The 20,736-nt window shown below is 51.8% G+C and overlaps 8 protein-coding genes across 8 annotated transcripts; 4 read left to right on the top strand and 4 right to left on the bottom strand.

Annotated features, from left to right (window-relative positions):
- Window positions 1–602: 602 nt before the first annotated feature.
- Window positions 603–2,179, bottom strand: N7539_001559 (uncharacterized protein; the record flags this gene model as incomplete). Its single annotated transcript, XM_056931162.1, has 2 exons — window positions 603–2,028; window positions 2,142–2,179. The coding sequence occupies 2 exons, from the start codon at window positions 2,177–2,179 to the stop codon at window positions 603–605; spliced, it is 1,464 nt and encodes a 487-aa protein (XP_056793193.1).
- A 492-nt stretch (window positions 2,180–2,671) lies between these two features.
- On the top strand, window positions 2,672–3,523 carry N7539_001558 (mitochondrial 37S ribosomal uS8m domain-containing protein; the record flags this gene model as incomplete). Its single annotated transcript, XM_056931161.1, has 1 exon — window positions 2,672–3,523. One exon carries the CDS (start codon window positions 2,672–2,674, stop codon window positions 3,521–3,523), a length of 852 nt encoding a protein of 283 aa, XP_056793192.1.
- Window positions 3,524–4,067: 544 nt separating this feature from the next.
- On the top strand, window positions 4,068–5,405 carry N7539_001557 (uncharacterized protein; the record flags this gene model as incomplete). Its single annotated transcript, XM_056931160.1, has 3 exons — window positions 4,068–4,580; window positions 4,658–5,206; window positions 5,331–5,405. The coding sequence occupies 3 exons, from the start codon at window positions 4,068–4,070 to the stop codon at window positions 5,403–5,405; spliced, it is 1,137 nt and encodes a 378-aa protein (XP_056793191.1).
- Window positions 5,406–7,503: 2,098 nt separating this feature from the next.
- On the top strand, window positions 7,504–8,364 carry N7539_001556 (uncharacterized protein; the record flags this gene model as incomplete). The annotated part of the gene is made up of 1 exon (XM_056931159.1): window positions 7,504–8,364. The coding sequence occupies one exon, from the start codon at window positions 7,504–7,506 to the stop codon at window positions 8,362–8,364; it is 861 nt and encodes a 286-aa protein (XP_056793190.1).
- A 1,302-nt stretch (window positions 8,365–9,666) lies between these two features.
- Window positions 9,667–11,718, bottom strand: N7539_001555 (uncharacterized protein; the record flags this gene model as incomplete). The annotated part of the gene is made up of 1 exon (XM_056931158.1): window positions 9,667–11,718. One exon carries the CDS (start codon window positions 11,716–11,718, stop codon window positions 9,667–9,669), a length of 2,052 nt encoding a protein of 683 aa, XP_056793189.1.
- A 2,556-nt stretch (window positions 11,719–14,274) lies between these two features.
- Window positions 14,275–15,608, top strand: lysB (homoisocitrate dehydrogenase lysB; the record flags this gene model as incomplete). Its single annotated transcript, XM_056931157.1, has 4 exons — window positions 14,275–14,308; window positions 14,409–14,449; window positions 14,524–14,693; window positions 14,765–15,608. 4 exons carry the CDS (start codon window positions 14,275–14,277, stop codon window positions 15,606–15,608), a joined length of 1,089 nt encoding a protein of 362 aa, XP_056793188.1.
- Window positions 15,609–15,789: 181 nt separating this feature from the next.
- N7539_001553 (DUF1769 domain-containing protein) lies at window positions 15,790–16,774 on the bottom strand (the record flags this gene model as incomplete). The annotated part of the gene is made up of 3 exons (XM_056931156.1): window positions 15,790–15,965; window positions 16,036–16,548; window positions 16,612–16,774. The coding sequence occupies 3 exons, from the start codon at window positions 16,772–16,774 to the stop codon at window positions 15,790–15,792; spliced, it is 852 nt and encodes a 283-aa protein (XP_056793187.1).
- A 1,504-nt stretch (window positions 16,775–18,278) lies between these two features.
- N7539_001552 (uncharacterized protein) lies at window positions 18,279–20,558 on the bottom strand (the record flags this gene model as incomplete). The annotated part of the gene is made up of 1 exon (XM_056931155.1): window positions 18,279–20,558. The coding sequence occupies one exon, from the start codon at window positions 20,556–20,558 to the stop codon at window positions 18,279–18,281; it is 2,280 nt and encodes a 759-aa protein (XP_056793186.1).
- Between the last annotated feature and the right edge of the window lie 178 nt (window positions 20,559–20,736).

Genomic DNA, 20,736 nt, shown 5'->3' with positions numbered 1-20,736 from the left:
GTAGCCAAAGTTATCGGTTGTGATTGGGTTGGATCGAGACGTGTATGGGACGCAGGGATCTTGACCTAAGGTGGCGCCGAACCAAAGTGACGCAGGCAAAACGTCGAAAGTAGGTTATTCTGCAAGTTGGTGCTTAGGTGGATGAGACTCATTGAATACGTTACTACCTTGGTGGCTTGCTCTATCGGGCTAAGCAGGACTCATAACCTGATAGAATGCAGCTACTGTAGGTGTAGCCACACGATAAGAGAGGGGGATGAGGCTACCGTCCTCTAAACCTATTGGATTGTCTTTTTAGATTGTCTTTCTACGTTAATGGTCTTTCAAATGGTCTTTTAAAAAGTGACGGAGTTCTTCTCTCAGCTGTGATGTTTGCCCGCGTGGTCAGGACCAGCTGATCAGAGGTTTGGAGGGGTTCTCCTGCATAGGTAGGGTTTCCCTTCTTTCTCCTTGCAACCCGTTCTCAATCTCTTGCTGCTTCCTGTGCGGTATACCTCCGTATGTAAAAGTTTCCGCTCCGCTCTTCGAGCCATTCCCTCCTTCCAGGTCACCTGTCTCGCATCTGGACAGAGCATATATCTCGTATCACCAAAAGTCACTCCTTATAATTTTCTCTCCAACTTCTTCAAGAAGCGATTGACCCCACTCTCCGCTTTAAATGCCTTGTCCTCTAGTTTCCTTGGCCGTTCGGGGGATTTCATGGCCTTTTTCGCATACTTCTGCCCGTGCCCACTGGCTTCAGCCTCTGTGGGTCGGTACAACTGGTTATGAATGTCGTATTCAGATGAGACCGGGCGCGACACAGATGACTGCCCGTATGAATATTCCACGTAACCGGGCAAGGGGGTCGCTTGTCCGGGATGCTGATGGGGAGACTGTGGACCACCCTGTATACCCTGAGAGTACAGATGTGCGTTTGGTTCTTGCGGAGGAGGGGCAAATGATGTAGTTCCTTGGACTGCGCTATTCTGCCACGCCTGGCCTCGGCTGTGTTGTTGTATAAAGCCGGACCTAGGATCTGTCGTGTGCATTGACGGCTGGGATGAGAACGAATTAGAGTGAGTGAGGCCAACACTCGGCGGCGGGGAGACATAACCCGTAGGGCCGGTTGCAGAAAATCCCGGATACTGCATTGCCGAGGCTGATATGGGAGGGGGTGCAAACGAGTTATTACCCTGGTTGATGACGGTCTGATGGGAAGGTGCATACGAAACGCCGTGATCAGCTGCCATTGCGGCCGCAAGGCCTGTCCCATTGGCGCCATCTTCGGGCGGGGGTGTCTTGTCGCGGTGCTGGATAGGTTCGGGCGCTGCTGGCGCTGCTGGGTTATATGGCAAGGGCGCGAAGTTGGCCGAGTTTCGTTGTTCTCCGTGCAGAGGCTGAGTGGTTCCGGGATTCGCTTGGCCGTTGGAAGGCTCGCCAGGCGGCGGAGGTGGGAAACTCGGGGTCATTGAAAGAGGCTGGGTCACCTGGCTTGCCCTGACAGGATGGTCTGAACGAGAGTTGGGTGTCTGGCCGTTTTGATAAGCCGGGTCTGAGACGGCGATGTTTTCGAGCTGCTGCACCACTGGACTGATCGGCTGGTCCATCTGCGCGTTTGGCCGATCCGTCATCAGCTGAGCGGGGAGCAGAATGCGTTCGACCACGTCCAAGAACTCGTTGGCATCGGCCAACGTCCAGAAGTAAATGTCGACGGTATGTATCCGAGGCAGATCACTAGGTGCGTTGCGCGGCTCGATGCCCGGCAAGCGCCAGTCATAGTGCGAAGTCTGCTGCTGCACCGACCCAGAGACTCCCTCAACTGTAAGTGAGCATCGAGTCGGGAAATGACTCGCGTGCTGGATATGCACGCTGTCTAGGGAGCCATGGAATGCATCCTGTTCCGGAGTCCCAGGATTGTTGGCCACTTCGATCCTCGCCTTCCTGGTGGAGGGATCGTAGTAGATGTAAAGGTATGATCCCTTCTCAAAACGGTGATCCGACGGTTTCGCAGTCGGTGCAGTGAAGTAGTAATGAATGTCGGCGAAGCTGAGAATTCCATTAGAGAATGTCAGAGCCGAACAGTAGCTGATAGCCCACGTTTGGGACTCTGCGAGGGGGCCATGTGCGGGGAAAGGCGAAAGAGCAAGCAAAGCACATACACTGTCAGCAGACGCTCCTCGCCTGGTTGGGGAGGCATCTTCTTGTGTTTGAAGTAACTTGAAAGACGTGAGAAATGTCTTGGAGCCTCGACTGCGCAGATTGGGAAGACGATGGCCGAACGTGAGGATGCAGAGGTCGCAGCCTGTCGACTTCTGGCCTTACTGTCGCTTTTCGAATGAGTGGCTCCATGCCCGAGGCTGCAGGCACTAAAGTACCGAGCTGCTGCCGCCGTTCTACGTGGGCGCTTAAAGAACGTGATTTGATAGGATCACGGGCTTAGCCTATACCCTGGACTGTCTTGGTCGACGCAGACGGTAACCTGTCTTAGACTACCGGACGGTGTTGTATATGTCCGTCTTGGCGATCGCACTCGCAGCATTACCTGTATTGTGAAGACGCAACAATGCGAAACCTACACCTTTGACCATTGTGGAAATGCTAGAAATGGGAAGTGTTCCTGATTCCGATCTGACTAGTGAACGATGAAAAGGGTAGATTGGAACCGTCAGCATTGCCGCCCGTCTTACCGATGGGCTGTGTCAACTGGCGAAAGGACAGCTGTGTGACCGCCCGGATATATGGTTTCTCCGAAAATTTCCATCGCGAGGAGGTGCGCGGTCTTGCGGACATGCTCATTCCTCCGGCCAGACCAGCTTCGATCAATTCTGCCGACCACGACAAGAGTCGGTTCTATGAATTGCGCCAAGGTCGCGTGAATTCTCTCTCGAGCTTGGAGATCTATCGTCTCAGACCCATTTCCTACGAACGCGCTCGACCATTCGCAACCCGGTTGACAAAGCCCCGACACCTTTCGATCCGCAATCAAGCCGTCCTTGAAGTGTTCTTCGCTCGCAATAATAATACCAACATGTCTCTCGTCAACCTTGCCGCGGTATGCTCGCATCTGAACAATGCTACAAAGGCACGCCTTGGCCTCACATCTATCCCGAACAGCAACCTTCACCTGAAGCTGTGCCAGGCCCTCCAAAACTCCGGTTACATTTCCTCCGTGGTTCGCGGTGGTCCGACACCACCCCCGATGCACCCCATCCTCGGTTACCCCACTGCAAATGACGAGATCGAAGGCGTAGAGCCCATCACGCGCGACAATGTCGCTTCCCGTCGTCTCTGGCTGGGGCTGAAGTATTGGCAAAACGAGTCCGTCCTCGGCAAGGTGCAGATGGTTAGCAAGCCAACTCGTCGAATCAATCTGAATGTCGAGGAGCTGCGCCGTGTCGTTCGTGGGCATGAAGCGAACCATGTGGATGGACTTCGATCGCCTGGTGAGAGTCTCTATCTCTCCACGGATCGAGGTGTTTTGGAGGCCCGTGAATGTGTCGAGAAGAAGCTCGGTGGCCTGGTCCTCTGCCGCGTGCTTTGAACCAATCTCAAGAGAGCTGAAGCGGTTCGTCTGGCTTCGATTGACCCGGGGTTGACCATGGACAATGGTCCCCCTTCTCGTATCCCTTGCCTTGCATATACTCTGGAGTTTTTGTTTGATCTATCGCAGCGGGACCTCTTCTCCGGGGCCGTCTTCTTTTTTTGCGACTGTTGGGATGACTTCCCTTATGCTGGGTCTGTATATTAGCTATTACTTGCGCTTATCGCATTTTTCGAAGCTCTGCTATGGGAGCGTGTGCGGAGCTGTCGCTTCATCGGAAGCGCCATGTATAGATTACGACTGAAAAACAGTTTCAAGACTATTCAAGTCTCTCACTGATTGCTACACAAGCGAGACTCCAGTGCTGGAAAATCCCCCGTTCGTTCTCGCTTATGTCAATGAGCGGTTCGCTTCATCTGCCGGAACGTCGTACATCACATGGTAGCAGTCACGCGATCTGATGAATCCCTGGTTCGGCAGTCTCCTTCTGAACTAGGAGCTTCCAACATATGCAACACCTTGCGCTCTCAAATGTCAAACGAACATGCTTCACCCGAGCACAGCGGTCATGCCTAACTGCGGAATCATGGACTCAAAGAAGGTGTTGGTCACTAGAGGCACTGGATTCGTAGGTTCAGCTATAGTACGGCGCCTTGCAGAGAAGTATCCGAATTGTCTTATCACCGTTGTCGATCTGAACCCGCCTCGACCCCAGCAAGACTTGCAAGAGCGTGTTCAATTTGTGCAAGTCGACGTCACCGACGCAGATAAGGTGGACGAGGCCATGGATTTGATCAAGCCGGACATCGTTCTTCACACAGCAGGTATCATACCACCTCTTGCCGACCGGTTTCGACGACGCTTGGAGGAAGTCGTGTGGGCTGTTAATGTGAAGGGCACTGAAAACGTGCTCACTGCGGCTCAGAAGGTTGGTGCTCGAGCTTTTGTCTATACGAGCAGCTGCTGTGTGACCACCGATGATATGAGGTTCCAATACGCAAATATCAGCGAGGAATGGCCCAGGACTTCAACCTCGCTGATCTATGGCGAATCGAAGGTAAGAGAGCGTGACGTCCTCTACGAACTATTGGGGACGTCGTATTTGTCGTCCCACTGACTCGAAATGATATGCAGGCAGCAGCCGAAACTCTTGTCCTTCGGGCATCGAACGACCATACGGCGACTTGCTCTCTGCGACCCTCGGTTCTCTTTGGGCCGGGGGACTGCCAGTTGCTGCCCTCTATCCACGCATGCATTGCCAAGAAGGAGACCCCATTTGTGATTGGAGATGGCTTCAATCTGTGGGATGTCACGCATGTGGACAATGTTGCAGACGCTCATGTTCTCGCAGCCGAGAACTTGACCACCTCACAAACGGCCGCCGGGGAAGCCTTTTTCGTCCAAAATGAGGAGCCGATCACATTCCGAGATTTCTGCCTAGCCATATGGGCACATTTTGGACACGTCCCGCCGTGGGAGATTCATGTTCCCAAGAGACTCGCGTATTTCGCGGGATTGATCTGTGAATTAGCCACTTGGGCAACAGGATCTTCGACCACTCTTAGTCGCGGAAGCGTTCAGGACGCGTGTGCGGTGCGATACGCCAGTGGCGAAAAGGCAAAGTCGATATTGAAGTATCAGCCTCGGGTAGACCTCAAGACGGGGATTAGGTTGAGCTGTGAGGTAAGCCGATATACGACCTTTTTGCCTTGAGAGACATTTCTCTTTACCAGGGTACACCCATCTTTGCTCTCTCCAACCGGTCCGTGGAAGGGAGCATCGCAATGAAGACTGATTCCCTTGAAAGGAATACGCCGATCGCATAGGTGTGAAACTACCCCGCACTCCGTTCACACCAAAGCCCCAGGCCCGAAGATTGTAGTTACCGTCTGCTTCTTCAATGTTCGACTGAGGCTATCTCGTCAAGGCTCCGCTTCGAAGGATCGGGACCACATGTACACAATATGCAAGGCGCCACACGTGCATCCGTAATGAGTGTATCGCTACCCGCGCCAAGTGGTCTGTCTGTCCTCAGTTGACCTCAGAGGCGTTTCTCCCTGCCGCAGCTTGCAGTTCTCTCTCCGCTTGCCTTGGCACATTTCGCTCTATATGTTACCCCTGCCCGATGGACTCGTCACTATGAATCCGCTGATCCCATGCGCCATTGGCGAGTGTCGAAATTTGTGATTCCTTGTGGTTCGACTCTCTGACCAAAACGTCAGAAAAAAGTTTTTGACTTTTAGTCAAGGAGCACTGAGTTACTGAGTAAGTGCACATGTGTATGACGATCCGTGCATTCGTTGGGCTCAAGAGATGGGGACTCCGCGTGCCCAAAATCGATCAATGATTTGAGCCATCCTGCACGTTCTGTGTCACTGTGATGGGACCCCTTAGACTCCGAGTCGTGGACAAGAGTGAGAAAGAAGAGCGACAGGGATAGCGAAACCTTTTTACGAGGCACTTGCAGGCTCGCAGATATCTTGTTCGCAGCCCAACGGTGGGACCTCCAACTGTCACGAGAGTAATGGTCCAGCCTACATACCTCCCCTCAGGTATTGAGTACCGAGAAATGGCTTCAATTTTTTTTCCCCGATGTCACATCTCCCGAGTGGCTGCGCAATTATTTATGCAGATCTTCCACCGATGGAGTCAGTTTCTAACTGCCTCTAGGTTGAGTTGAGGCCCAACTGTCCTGCGATGTCTTTCTGCCCAATGTGCTGCCCAAAATCTGCAACCCAGGCTCCCTGCTCGTTCCAGGAAGCGCGACATTAATGGCTTCGCTGAGTCCAGTTGTTTCGGTTGGCCCCGTCAGATACCATCACTTCCAATCGGGTGGAGTCGAGAGATCAGGTGCACGGCACAACAACAATGCCAAAGCATTGCAACTGGATACATTAGGGCTCTCCCATATATCAAGTGAAAGGGGCTGAGTTGCCACTCCAGTCTGGCCCAACCTGATGGGGTTGAATCGACATGGTGAAAAAGGTACAGTACATTGTGAAGCCGCTCGATCGATCGCGATCCTTTCAATACGCCTACATGTATTTCTGGCAGCAATTCAACCAGGAGGTCCCCTGTCTGCTTGCTGCAATTGGATGCCAACAAGCAACTCCAACCCACCGCAACACCACTGTCATTCGCCAGATACGTATATCCACTATCTCCTCTTACTTGCCTTTGGAGCGGCTCTTATGCTACTTTGAAGGTTGAGTTTAGGAGGCGGCGTCAGGCACGCCTACCAAAATGCCGGACCTGGGCTCCTCCTGCCTCCAAATGTTGTGTTCGACTTGAAGACCAGGATGTCTCAGCAGTATGTATGGAAATGGTACACCTTGTGCAATATGGCTCTCGTCGACTTAAATTAGATGACAATACCCCTTTCCTAAATCCTATCCTCTTCATCCTCCCAGTTTCTCCTTCGCTAGCTCACATTTTATGACTTCTCTGTCTTCATGGTTCCCGCTATTCACGCCCCATTAACGGCTGTTCCGGTTGGCCTTCAGCCACAATTTGCAGCACAATCTCGTTGCTCAAAGACTGTCTCAGTCAGCAGAAGATTGGACGTCGTATCTCGCTCGAGGTCAGCACCTTGCCGAAGTTTACCCTCTATATCTCAATGTTGCCCAGTCTCGATTCAAATATCCTGGACCTTAAACCCTGTTCTGTCGTGCATTCCCTTGTCTCCGCGTCCGTGAACACTCAGGCTGACTTGGTCCTTTGGTCCTTCCGTGAACAGCAACATGGCCCAGCACCCAATGTATACTTCATCGGGGACTTCTCCGGTGATTCATCGATCAAGGTATTTTTTTCTTACGCCGCACCTCCTGACCCTTTCAGCTCATTGCTCGCGGAAAGAAAAAGAGGAAGAAGAAATAATGCTTAAGCACCATACACTGCAACTTTTCCTGGATGATTGCTAAAGTGGAGGAAGGGCACCATCAACCCCGCAAGCATATATTAGAGACAATCGACAGCTCGAAATGATGGAGTACGAAGCTCGCGCTCAATACCACGGATTTGCCTCTCCCCTGGATAATCATGGCCACATGTTCCCCCAGCCCACAGGACGGTTGTCTTATCCTCCCACTGGACAGCTCATCGCCCCGGCTTCATTGTATCCTGACTGGAACATGCCTTTGCAAATGCCGCAAGAGGCTCTCCGACATGACCCTAGGCCACTTAATTCATCGGAAAGTCCGGAGTATATCGTGGAAAGATCCAGCCGGAGAGCATCCGACGCCAGTCGAGGTGGGAGCACCCGGTATGTCTCCCAAAGACAATCCTCCAACCGAGATGAGTTTGATGGCCCGCATCAAATCTTGGACCCGCCTGCTTCTGGCGATACTCCCGCCCGGGAGGAGGATTTGCCATCGCTACCCACTAGCCTTGATGCTGCAGAGCAAGATCGTATTCTGCACGAGATCAATGACCGCTTGTCCAAGTGCGCATTCGACTTCTTCGCTTACTACAAGTTTCCCATTCCCATTGAGCAGGACAAAAGGCCCGTTCAGGTTCCCTCTGACCGTGAGTGGAATGAATGGGTTTATCTCATGAAAAGATTGGCGACGCGTCGGCGCATCCCCCGTCATGCACTGCACAATGGCCAAATTAAGCAGCTGATCACTGTTCTGGAAAATTCCCTGGAAATGCGTCATGCTGCCAAGCACAGCTCCCGGCCAGTCAAGGATGACCGTAATGTGTTGCAGCTGATCTCGGCTGGCACTCAGGTTGCCCGAATTCTAAAGGATGCCAGTGCGATGAAGTTCTTTGACCGTCTCTATGTTGACACGGAGAAGCTCATCAGTGACCGTCGTCGTCGGGTCCGATTCTCCGACAATTGAGAGACTGTTTTTGGCCCAGTGATAATGATGTCTCACCTTTGGCTTGGTGGGAAATATGCAGCTTGGATTTCTCCCCTTCCATATCAGACGCCACCCACGGCGTCACTGTTCAATGCCACCGAGGACCAACTTGTGGGACATGCTCCGTTCCTCAGATCGCTTATATGGTCCCCCGATCGATGATCCAGTGTGTCGCCTGGGCTCTCTTGACGATTCGCGACTTCCAGGGCCTCGAAAATTAGGAGTTGATCTAGCCACGTAACAGCCTGGACTGTACTGACTATGACTGGATAAAACTGGCCTCGGAACTCTTCGAACTTTTCTTAATGGCAATCTCGACGCTCGGCCCTTCACATGGCCAGCTTTTCAAGGTCTTGCCCTTCCGCAGCGACACCTCGCTTCGAACTGCTATCCATGAATCCTCACCAGATCGTTATATTCGGCAGAACCAATAACATGGCCACTACATGAAGGATAAGATGTTGAGCCTGGGTTTTCTTTGGTTGTATGTGCACCGTATATTTCTCCTTCGATGCTTTCTTTTTCTTGTTCACAATATCCGTGATGGGCTGGGCTGTCTGAATATGTTCATTCTGCTACTCTTTTCTCATTAAATATGTCTGAACGCTAGCGAATCTGTTTCTAAGTTGACTGGAACTCCTATTTGCGAAGTCTTGATGAACGCCAGCTCGAGTTCAGTGTAATGCTACGCATTGGTATCGGGTAGCTTCCCTAGTGGTAAGCGTTCTAAACGCAAGAGGCTGTGAGATATGACGCGTTCCATTCTCTACACTTCTGCAGTAAGCACCCCCATAACCAAACAAGAGGAATGGACCGAGTCGGAGAAAGATTCAAATCAGGGCCCAGCAAATAGCGTTTCTAATCTACTTCGATTGTTGGGCTTAGGAAGTGAAATTTGCCCGACGAAATAACATTGTACTATTGATACACGAGGACCAACCCGGGTCTCACAAATGAAAATTGACAAGGAATCGAAGTGTAATGTGCTCACCGGAAGAATGCAAAACAATTCGCTCAATAAAGTCAATGCTTTCGATCACATCAAGTTGGAACAGGAAGAAGATTAAACAGGGGGCTAGAAAGAGGTGGCTTTCTTAGCTCATCAACAAAGGCTACTTGGAAAGAAGCTTGACCAATCAGTGAGAGTCAATCGCAGCTAAAAAAAGCGCCTGCTGCAGGGAAACATTCCCTTCCCGAAAAAAACAAGTATGTAAGTGGGGGTAAATCAGTAAAGTTGCGCCGGTGGAGTGATTCTCAACAAGAAAACTTGCAATGACGTCCTCAGCTGAGGGCAAGGGTAGCAAAGTCAATCTCATCAGCATCTGATTTGCTCAGCTCGTCAGAAGTTTCAACTGGAATAGACTCTTTGGGCCTTTCGATCACCTCAGAGGGCTGGGTCGAGACAATGTCCACCAAGTCCTCGGCTCGCCTGTCATCAGAAATGGATTCCGAAGCCACAGCCTGCTCAAGCTCCTCGGATTCGGGTTCGATGGTCATGATTTGACTAGTCTCGGTCACGGTAGTGGCTTCGGTGGCGAGCGACTCGGCAGGCTCAGTAATGGGTGCAAGGCTGTCACTCTTGACTGATCCGGCCTCAACAGGAGGCTCTGACGTCTCGACTCTGTTCACTGTGTCAGGAGCCGTGTCCTGGATCTGGCTCTCTGTCTCAAAGGCAGCGTCAATCCCGCGCGCTTCTTGAGGAGCACTGATAGCGACACCTGCAATAGAGATCTCGGGCTCCTTGTCTGCAGTGCTAGTCACCGAAGGATCGACCGTCGACTTCTCGAGCTGTTCGACGATCGCCGGGGATTGCTCGCTGTCATCACCCTGAGTATTGTCTCCGGTCGATGCTTTGACAGCCCCAGCTGACACGGCTTCCTCGGGCTCCTCATTGATAGTATCCTGGAGCTGAGCGACAGAGTCATCCTCAGTCGCAGGAGCCGGGACATCCTGTGCAGTATCCTTCTCACTTTCTTGCGTCTCGATGGTCTTGGGTTGTTCCCTCTTGACTGAGCGGTCCTTGCGCGGTACCTGGGCTTTTTCACCATGCTGCTTGGGAAGTGGCGCCTTCGCTTTGCTCGGCTGAGTGCTGCGCTCGGAGGCGCGTGCGAGGGGCTGCCGAGGGGGCTTAGCTGCTGCGGCCAGCCTGGTGGGAGGAGCCTTTGCCTCAGACTTGTCATGGGTCTTGCTGGCCGAGCTGGCAGTGGGGCGCATCATTCGGGCGAGGAAGCCCTCATTCACAGGCTTGGTCCCGGCCTCACTGACTCGGGAGCTAGGACGCTCGATAGCATGCTGAGCGGGTAGAGAAGCGCGAGAAGCTTGTCGTCGCACGGTCGCCGCAGGGCCTGCTGCACTCTTCAGAATTGAGGGCTTCCTGGTGAGAGATGATGCTGTCTTCTCAGCATGACCTGGCGCGATGCCTGAGCTTCCCCCCTTCGAGTTCGAAGCAAGTGAATGGGTGGATGTCGAGTTTGTCAGACGGGTTGACCGCGTTGGCGACCTTGTTGTGTTGGTGACGGGTTTAGCGGTAGTTGTCTTTCGCGTATCAGCAGAGGGAGTCACGCCTCTTGTTGTCGGCCTGGTAGTGGTCCTGGGTGCAGTGGCGAGAGAAACGCGACTGGGCTTGTGGGCAAGACCGTTGGCCCTCTCCTTGGCCAACTCACGCGCCGATTGGGGTTTGGCACCTCCTTGAGTGGCCGCTGACCTTTGAGACGCAGTTGTGGTGGGCTGAGTGCTCGATTTGCCAGCATCCTGGTTGTTTTGAACACTCGTGGACCGTTTGTGAGGTGGCTTGGCCTTGTCTTTCTCGTCACTCTTAGAAGGAGCCATTTTCTCTGCTGGTGGCTGGTTGTGCCGGGTCGACTCTGACAGCACAGCAGCCGCATTCTCAGCGGAGGTCTCCGTCACATGGCCATTTGAGGCCTCCTTTCGGTTTGTGTCGACCGCGTTCTTCATCTCCGAGCGATCGTTCTCTCCGTCATTCAGCATGCTTGTCAGTGACCTGTCAGTGTGTCCGGGTGTTGGTGAAATGGCGTTGTTTTGGCGGCGCGATTCAATCTCCTTCGCGTTGATGGTCGGTCCGAAGAATCCGGGGCTGTCGCTCCGATCGCTCGGTCCACTGGTCTTCCTCAGGGGCGAACCGGGGCTGGACTGAAGCACGCCTTCGACCGTCACAAAGCTGGCTCGAACCTTGGACAGCTGTCTGGTTGAGCTTGAGGTGTCCGAGCCGACGGGAGAGCGGCCGCGAGATGGAGGGGAGGTGATTGGGCTCTGACTGTTCTCGAATTTGGCGAGCAGGCTGCGCACCCCAGGGTGACCATTATTGTCCGACATGTTTGCGATCGGGCTGGGGGCGATTGCACCTTGGGCCGAGGGGGGTCAACGATCTGGAGGTTTGCAGGGAGAGGTAGAACCTGGGTCGGTCGACCGGGAGATAGGTGTAACCGGTGGGTTGTGCAGGAGGTGAATGAATACTGATCAACACTAGTGGAAGCGGCCCACCCCCTGCTCCGGGGGAAGAAGCTGCTGGAGGGAGAAGACAGGAGGACCGGGGACACGATACACTTTTCGGTTGTGAGGCATGGGAAAAGGGAAGTTTGTCTTGTTTAAAGGTAAAAGAGCCCAGGCCAGGAGATGGCATACGCTAGTGATTGTTTGGCGCGTCCAATGGGGGAGGGTGAAACAAGCTGGCCCTACTGGAACCCACCGACCCTCTCTGGTCGCAGTTGGGGTTCTTATGCTAGTGAACACTGAAGAGTGATGCTTAGTAGATCACTACTCGACAGACTACTAGGAACCTCATAGTTGTCCATATTCATAATCATCGTGGGATACATATTGTACAATATAGTCTGTCACAGTTTCTCAAGGGAGTAAACAAGGTTGGAATCATATCTTCGGTACCAGAGTAGTCAGTAGATTAGCTACTTACTCCATACTGCACGGTACATCAACACGGTTAGGGTCCCAGCTCCTCCAGCTCTTCCAGCTCTCTCCGGTACGGGGTTCGGTGCTAAGCTGCTATAGATTATGATGACAAGCCCTCACAACTTCCAAGTTCCAACAGCCATAATTACTATTGCTAAGCTCAAACACTTCTTTTGGCCCTATTGCGACGCTCCACTCCACTTATGGAGCCCCGTTAAAGGGACTAGAACGAGCGAAGGCGGTCCCAGAGCTTCTCTCCTTTTCTGATTATTTCCTCTTTGGGCCTCCAATTTCACCAATAATAGTCGGAGTTTCGTCTTTTTTTCAGGGGGGCCCTCTGGGAGGGGTTGGAGTTCATTTGTCTGTAACAACCTAAGCGTATAGGATTAGCCAGTAAGGCACTCTTAGACTAGCAGTAGAAGTAGACAGACTGATTTCCTTCTAGATCTTCTTTGGCAGGAACAACTGATAAAATGATATCATGCTAGGTCTCACTGACGTAAAGAGAAGTGGGTATCCTTTAATAGCTGGTCTCCTCAACACAAAAGAGGATACCAGTTAATGCATTCCGGCTGCTTTCAGGGTAGCTTTTAGGTGGTTAAAGAGAGATGATGGATCTTATGAAACTGACGAAAAAGGGTCAAAAAGAAACTAAAGAAAAAAAAAACCAAAGAAAAACCAAAGAAAAACCAAAGACAATACTGCTGCTGCCATAATTCCGTTGTGACAGACTCGTGAAGCGACGTGTCTAGACCTTGGGTAGAGATCAGAACTGAATATGAGCTCATAGATGCGCTATGTCAATGTACACAGCTCCTTGCTGGCTACATCCTACCTATACGGCATGGAAGTAACCGTCACAAGTTGACATTCATCAGAAGAGGGACACAAGACTATAGTTACGATTTGTTCCTGTAGGTACGTGCCGTGCATGACAATCGATGGACACGTCGCCTACGCCTGTTGTAAATTAGCATACCGGCCCCAGATCAGTTCATGCAATTACTGTACATGTAACTAGTTGATCGTGCAGGTAAAAGATACACATTCAAATGTTGATACGATTGAGCCTATTACTCATGACAAATTATTAGGCACCCGTAGATGTTACATCTTCCAAGCGATCTGCGCACCGTCTGGAATTCTTCAAACTGCTCCCCGACCGTGCGTGAAACCATGGTTCAGGTCTCCACCTCGTTTGTCGCATCTGTCAAATCTGAATCGCTCAATGGAGATTCTTTTGCGGAGGACCATCTGCTCAAGTCCGGCAGTTCAATCAGTCACGTGTTAGTCTGTTAGAGGTAGTTAAGCAGATGGCTTAGGAAGCCGCATTACGCCTGCTTGAGTCTCGGTGAGATTGGAAGGAATTGGACGCAACACCTCGACAGCAGGTTTATTCTCGATTGACCCAGGCCATCACGCGTGAGCTCTTGTCTCCAAAAGCCAAGGGCATTAGGGAAGTCTTCCTTTGGCGACTCTCACTGAAATCACTCAAAGTTCGCTGATGTCTTTGACGGGGCCCAGCAAGCTAGACTACTACTAAAAAAAAAAAAACCATATACTGTAGCTTACTACCTTTGATTGCATGCTGGTCCATCAAGGGACCAAATGCTCCACGCCGCTGATCAAAGGCGCGCATATACTAACGTCTTTACTGGTGTAGCCTATAGCTACAAGAATGCAACTTGCCGGGTGTCCACAAAGATGTTCGAGATCCCTCCACACTGAAAGAATGGAATGGCACAAATAACGCCCCTAAGACGACTTCAACCGCTGCCCGGCAGGTAATTGGGTGTCCTTAGACTACCGTCCACCGTAGCCGCGATCAATCGCGTGCTTGTGCTTTTCTCCGGACCCCGGACGAAGTCGGATCAACAATCTTCCCACCTCCGCATACAAAATGGAGAGCTCCGATGACGGCGGGTATTTGTGAGTCAGGAAGCAACCCTCAAACAGATCACAATGGCTGCTGCTGCTGCTCGGACACTTCGCATTGGTACGTATGATGAAGCAATGTGTATCAGTGGCCTTTACTCTCATGTCATGACTGCTTCAAAGGGCACAAATCAGAATCAGATGCTCATGTAACCCATTAGGCTTAATCCCCGGAGATGGCATCGGGCGGGAGGTCATCCCGGTACGTGCGATGACAGTCTAGATTTCCTTCCACCACAAGCGACCTGATGGGCAAGTACCAATTGACTTTCATAGGCCGGCCGTCGCATTCTGGAAGCTCTGCCTGCCTCTCTGAACCTCAAGTTCAGCTTTGTCGATCTCGATGCTGGCTTCGAGACCTTCCAGAAGACAGGCTCCGCGTTACCTGATAAGACCGTGGACACCCTGAAGAAGGAGTGTGACGGTGCTCTTTTCGGAGCTGTCAGGTATGAGCCACGTGGTTCTGTGATTTCCTATGTGATGACATCGAAACTAATCTCATTTGGGTGTGTGACAGCTCCCCTAGCACCAAGGTCGCTGGCTATTCTTCCCCCATTGTCGCCCTTCGCAAGAAGCTTGACCTGTACGCCAATGTCCGCCCTGTCAAGACCACCGCCGGCAGCAGCAATGGCAAGCCCATCGACTTGGTCATCGTTCGTGAGAACACCGAAGATTTGTACGTCAAGGAAGAACGCACCGTGGAGGGTCCCAATGGCAAAGTCGCCGAGGCCATCAAGCGCATATCCGAGCGTGCCTCTCACCGCATCTCCACGATTGCTGGTGAAATTGCTCTGCGCCGCCAAGGTATTCGGGAAGCTGCCCCGGGCACCTCCTCGCATAGTCAGCCCATGGTGACCATCACGCACAAATCCAATGTGCTGTCCCAGACCGATGGTCTTTTCCGGGAGACCGCGCGCCAAGCTCTTGCCGCCCCAAGGTTCTCCTCTGTCCAGGTCGAGGAGCAGATTGTCGATTCCATGGTCTACAAGCTCTTCCGCCAGCCCGAGTATTATGATGTTATTGTGGCCCCCAACTTGTATGGTGACATCCTCTCCGACGGTGCTGCTGCTCTGGTCGGCAGCTTGGGTCTCGTCCCTAGCGCTAACGTGGGTGATGGTTTCGCTATCGGTGAGCCCTGCCACGGCTCCGCTCCTGATATCGAGGGCCAGGGTATTGCGAACCCCATCGCTACTTTGCGCTCCGTTGCTCTGATGCTGGAGTTCCTGAACGAGCCTGATGCGGCTGCCAAGATCTACACCGCTGTCGATGCCAACCTCGACGAGGCTAAGTTCCTCTCCCCTGATATGGGTGGCAAGGCTACCACTCAACAGGTCCTGGACGATGTCCTCAAGAGACTGTAAGAAAAGTGATTTTGTAAATAGAATGTGTATCATGTATGCGTATGGACTACAAAGATTGGAGACAAGTTAGGAAAACAAGCTTTCTAGAGCAGTTGCATCGCCGGATTCATCATGTCATCGCTTCGTGTCAAAATGCTAGTATCTGCGAATCGCAGTGTCTGGCGACAGGCTTTGTTCAACTCTACTTTGATTCCTCTTGCGCCGCATTCTCAGAATCCTGTTTGATCAGGTTGTACGAGACGACCAAGTACACCTCCCCAGTCTTATTATCCTTGAGGACATATCGTAGCTCATGATTATCCTCGTCGACCATTCCCGACACAGGAATATGTATACCAGGTAGCCGAATGGCAGTTTCTAAGGAGATTTGAAGAGTCAATATTTGCTCCGCACGCGCGATACCAACTCCGACCGTAAGCTCACTCACCACTGAATGACAGATACTGGTTGCCAAAATCCGCCATGTACGTCCGACCAATTTCAAACACAAATGACTCGCGATTCTTCTCCTTCTGGAAGAATTTCTGGCGCTCCGCTGCAGTGCTCGGAATATCGAGCTTGGAGCGTTCCTCCAGACCCTGCCCATCGGCACCTTCTTCTACCACAAGGTCTTTCTCCATGAGCGAGCTCTGCGCCTGGCCCTTCTCTCCGATGCGAAATTGGTTCCATGACGCCAATGCGGGGCTGTAAAGATATGGCTTGTCGGCGTATGCGTCTCCATCTAGCGATGAGTCGATGGTCCATTTGACAACGCGAAGAGCTGCGTTGAAACCCGGTGGCAGACGGTGACGAAGCGGCTTGTCAAAGTCATTACCAAAAACCAGGTCATTGCCATTTATGTCCTGTTTCGGAGTGAAAGTGAAGCAGATTGAGTACTGGTCGTTCTTGTGCAGAGGATGCTCAAAGTAAGGACTTGTTTTAGGTGAAGAATCGGGGTATCCTGATCCACGGGGTTATATGAATATCTCTTGCCTTCTTAGCGGTCCAGTGGATCATTGCTCACCAGTGTAGTCCTGAATACGAACGTTCAAATCGAAGCTTGCGCGATCATCTTCTAGCCGCAGAGTTTCGCCGTTGACCTGAACAGATTGGTGCTTTGCGTGATCATAGTCCAGTCCCGCAGACACTGCGAGACGATACTTGGGTGACGCATTTGAATGAGACATTATTGCGCTCGGGTTATTTCAAAAGCAAGCCGACTTCCACAAGAAAGATGGAGACGCGGTGTGTTTATGTATGAATCAAGGTTTCTTGAGATTGACGTCGTGCTTCTATCATGTGACAAAAGCCTCTTCCAGTCGAAGAACCATGGCCCGTTCACTGTACGACTATCCGGGCCCAGGCACAGCGGATCTTTAGCCACTCTTGTACTGCCTGATCTCTATCTCTCTCTCTACCGTTCTCTACCAGACATAGAAGGCTGTCTTGAGGGACGTGAAAGTGATTAAGGAACAGCGATCAGTAGCCTGCTTGTCCAACATTGATAATCTTCTACTAGGCGAACTAGAGGCTACCAACATTCACTGGGTGAGCCCGATGACATCATAACATAGTGGGCTTATCACATGCAGTGGAGCGCGAAGCATGTCAACAGCCTGGGTGAACAGCAGTTAGTGACAGCAGTAGCAATATGACTACTGGGGTGACTTGACAATTATAAGAGCAATAAATTCTCATATACTCAATCTAAAAGGTCTTGCGAAGCCTTCTGATGGAATAGACATCAGGGAAGATTGCTCACTTTATGTAGCTGATCAACGTCGATTATGGTGAAAAGGCTCGTCCCGCGTCTTCGATGCACGTGCGAGGTACACTCTCGGCCTGGACCTCGCGGTGGTCAACAAGCTCATATTTTGCCCACCGAAATATCGAGATGGAACGAAATTTCAAGCAGGCTGACGTAGGCTTCAAAATTTTCAAAGTGAAACTCAACACCTCATTACGAAGAAAGAGAGGTGCTATTGACGGCCGCACGGACAGCGGCATGTCCGGTCTCCTCGCTCCTCTGCTTGGAATTCTGCAAGCCATGTGCAGCGAGGGCTAAAGGACTGTTATAACAGGCTCTTGCCATAGGGCTAAGAGACATTGAGATTTTTTCGACTTCAATTTCGCTCGCTCGACACCCCCGTTTAAACTGTCGCTAAAATCAAGACCACGGCGCAGCGTGTTGAATGCTTGTGCTACCCCCGCTAAGCTCGCCTATGAAAGGTTGGCAATTTGAAGAATAAAGCAAGACAGTGATGGCAGGAATCCAGCCGTCTCATCGCCGCTCTGTCAGAGATTATAGACGGCCACAGGGTGTATACATAGTTCTGGCCACCACTGGTACCGCCCGGGCCGGTGACCGTCACTGACACAGTGCTCGCAGCGGGATGTACAGGCGCAACAGCAGCGATGGTGCTGTCGTTCCAATCAACAGTGAAAAGAGCTTCCGGGCCACCAAATGAAACGGCAGTAGCGTGTAGGAGGCCAGCCGCCTCCGAGAGGGGAGTCTGTGCTGGCAGTCAAAGAGTCGAGATCCATTCCACTGAATTAGTACTCCAAATCCAGCGTACACTTTTTCGCAGACTAAGTTTCAATAGCTCTTTGTGAGAAGGCAGTCGCCATTTAAAGACTATACATGTGACAAGCCAGGAAAGGGTGATATCAACAGCAACGGCGTTTATTTAGTTAGCAATCTTCCAATTGCTCCCTCTCAAGTATGTCATCTTCAGGGTAAATGCCAAGGTCACTGTCCATGCGACGGCGGTCCTTGCCTCGACCCAATTCCACATCCACAAATCGAGTCAAGCTGACAGGGGTGATGGGCTCACTGTCCATTACAGATGGCGCATCAGACATTAGATCATCAGATCTGAGCCCCCAGTTAGCCGCACGCACTTTGCCCCGCCGGCGCTCCGAGTTCACCGTTTCTTTCATGAAGGCAAAGGACCGAGCTTGCTCGATCGCCCACTTGTCAAGGAGGTCGTCACGAGCTTCAGTTTCTAATTGGAGTTGTTCCTCAAGCTCAGTATTGACTTGCTGCAAGCGTCGAGCTTCCGATCGCGCTTCATCCAATGACGTGGTGAGGTCGGAAATCTGAACATTGAGGACTCCAGTCTCTTTTTCGTGGGTTTGTATACCGCTCAATGTTCTCTGTTCAAGCGCTTCAATAGCCGAGTGATGGTCATTCTCAAGAGCCTGCATCTGAATTGCGAGATCCTGCGCGCGTCTCTGATTTTGCTCAATTGTTTCCTCGAGCTGGCGTATGCGCAGCGCATTGTCCGAAGCTGCTGATTCGACCGCGGCTCGCTGCTCCCTCTCATGCTTGACTTGCGCTTCCAGATCTGCGATCATCTTCTTATATTTCCGCTTCGTGTTCGCGTTCGCAGTCTCCAGGTTGCTAACCATCTCTTCCAATCCTTTGACATCTTCGTGGTATTTATCGAGTGCGGTGTTTAATCTGTCAATCCCCAGGCTCTTTTCCTGGTCTTCACTTTCCAGTTCCTGCAGGCGCATTCTTGTGTGCAACATGTCGCCTGCCGACGACGCAATTGTATCCTCTAGATTTTTGATCTTAGATGCCGCTGCTTCGTAGCGGTGGAGGAGGTTATCAAACTGTCCTCGTAGGGCTTTCTCGCGTCCCAAGGATCCATAATAGTAAGCGCGCTCGGAATCCAAATCGGAAGCAAGAGTGCGAACTCTTTGCACCAGCGCACCAAGAGTAGCCTTCCCATCGCCTAGCCCTATATTGGCCGTTTCGCCTGGAATGATTCGCTCCAGTTCAAGGCGTGCAGCCCGGAAATGCGACTGCATGTCCCCGATGATATCTTCCGAGGACAAACCCGCAAATCCAAGGGCGCAACATGTTTGAGTAATGCCTTCCAACGACCGCGTTGCATCAGACGCACGTGAAAGCAGGTCTGTCAAAGCCTTTGTCAAGTTATCAACAAAGTCCGGTGAAGGTGACGATCCTCTGAGACTATCACTGAATTTCGGGTCATCAAAGGCAGACAGATGTTGACGACAGGCATTGAAAAGATCCCTTCTTTCATCCCTGGCCAGCTGCAGATCCATATCAAGAGTTCGAGATTCCGTGTCCGCATGGAATCGTAGTGTCCTTGCACATGAGGACGTCTCGAGTACGCCATCGTCGGAAGCTGGTGTAGCCAAAGGCGACTGTATACGACATCTACGCATATCTCGAGGATCCGGCGAGGTCGACTCTATGAATGCGTTGTCGTGAAGCGACAGCATATCTTCGTCGTCGCTCAGTGAAGAAAGCTCTGGTGAGTGAGCGCTGCGGCTCCGTGCCACGGTATTATTTTCATCACCGGGGATGTCCGCTGCACAAACATTGGAAATCGATGCGGGCGAAACTCTTTGCTTCAGATACTCCAGCTCACTTTGCAAAGCATCGCGTTCCTGTCTTAGAGCCTCAAGTGTCTTCTCATGTACGGCTGACTGACGCTTTTCGCGCTGAATGCTATTGATCTCATCGCTCAGTCCAAATCGTTTGATCCTTCTTTGCGTTCGCACGTCTAAAATTTGACGCAGGGGAGTGAATTGAATTCGTCTTTCCGAGATTGCTTCATCCCAAGGCGTAACCAGATCAAATGATGATCGTCTTTGCGGTAATGGTGCTGATCTGCGGCGCTGAGCCCGATGACGGGTGGGCGTCGACTCACGAGACTTTGGTGGACCTCTGTCTGAGTCTAAACAGAAACTGCGCTTCATTGCCGGTGTAAGACCCGTCGAACCGGGAGATGGTTCGAGAAGTCGGGGGCCAGGATCGGAGAATCGGACCCGCTTTCTAGCCTTCTTCGGAGTGCTTGCAGTGGTAGTTTCTGGGGCGTTGCATGTGTTGTTTGCTCGCTTGCCATTCCTTGTTCGATGCGAGATCGGAGAAAAAGTTGGTGCGTTGGGAGTTGCACTATTTCTGCGCTTACGCGCAGACTGTCGGGTCTCCATGCCAGTGGAGATGTAAATGGATGTTCAATAATGGCTGAAACAGCAATCGGGGGGTATACCGATGGTCTCGCTGGGTCCTTAGATGTTATTGTGTGGTATTAACCAGATGAGGACTTGAAACTCCTCGGGGTGAGAGCTTGTTGATAGTAATGGAATGATAGGCGTCGGCTGCAACAAT

This window comes from Penicillium diatomitis, assembly GCF_028827545.1.
Source record: "Penicillium diatomitis strain IBT 30728 chromosome Unknown utg000002l_segment0_segment0, whole genome shotgun sequence".
In the NCBI taxonomy this organism is placed as follows: domain Eukaryota; kingdom Fungi; phylum Ascomycota; class Eurotiomycetes; order Eurotiales; family Aspergillaceae; genus Penicillium; species Penicillium diatomitis.
The sequence above is the reverse complement of the archived record's forward strand: the minus strand, read 5'-3'. Positions and strand labels throughout refer to the sequence as shown.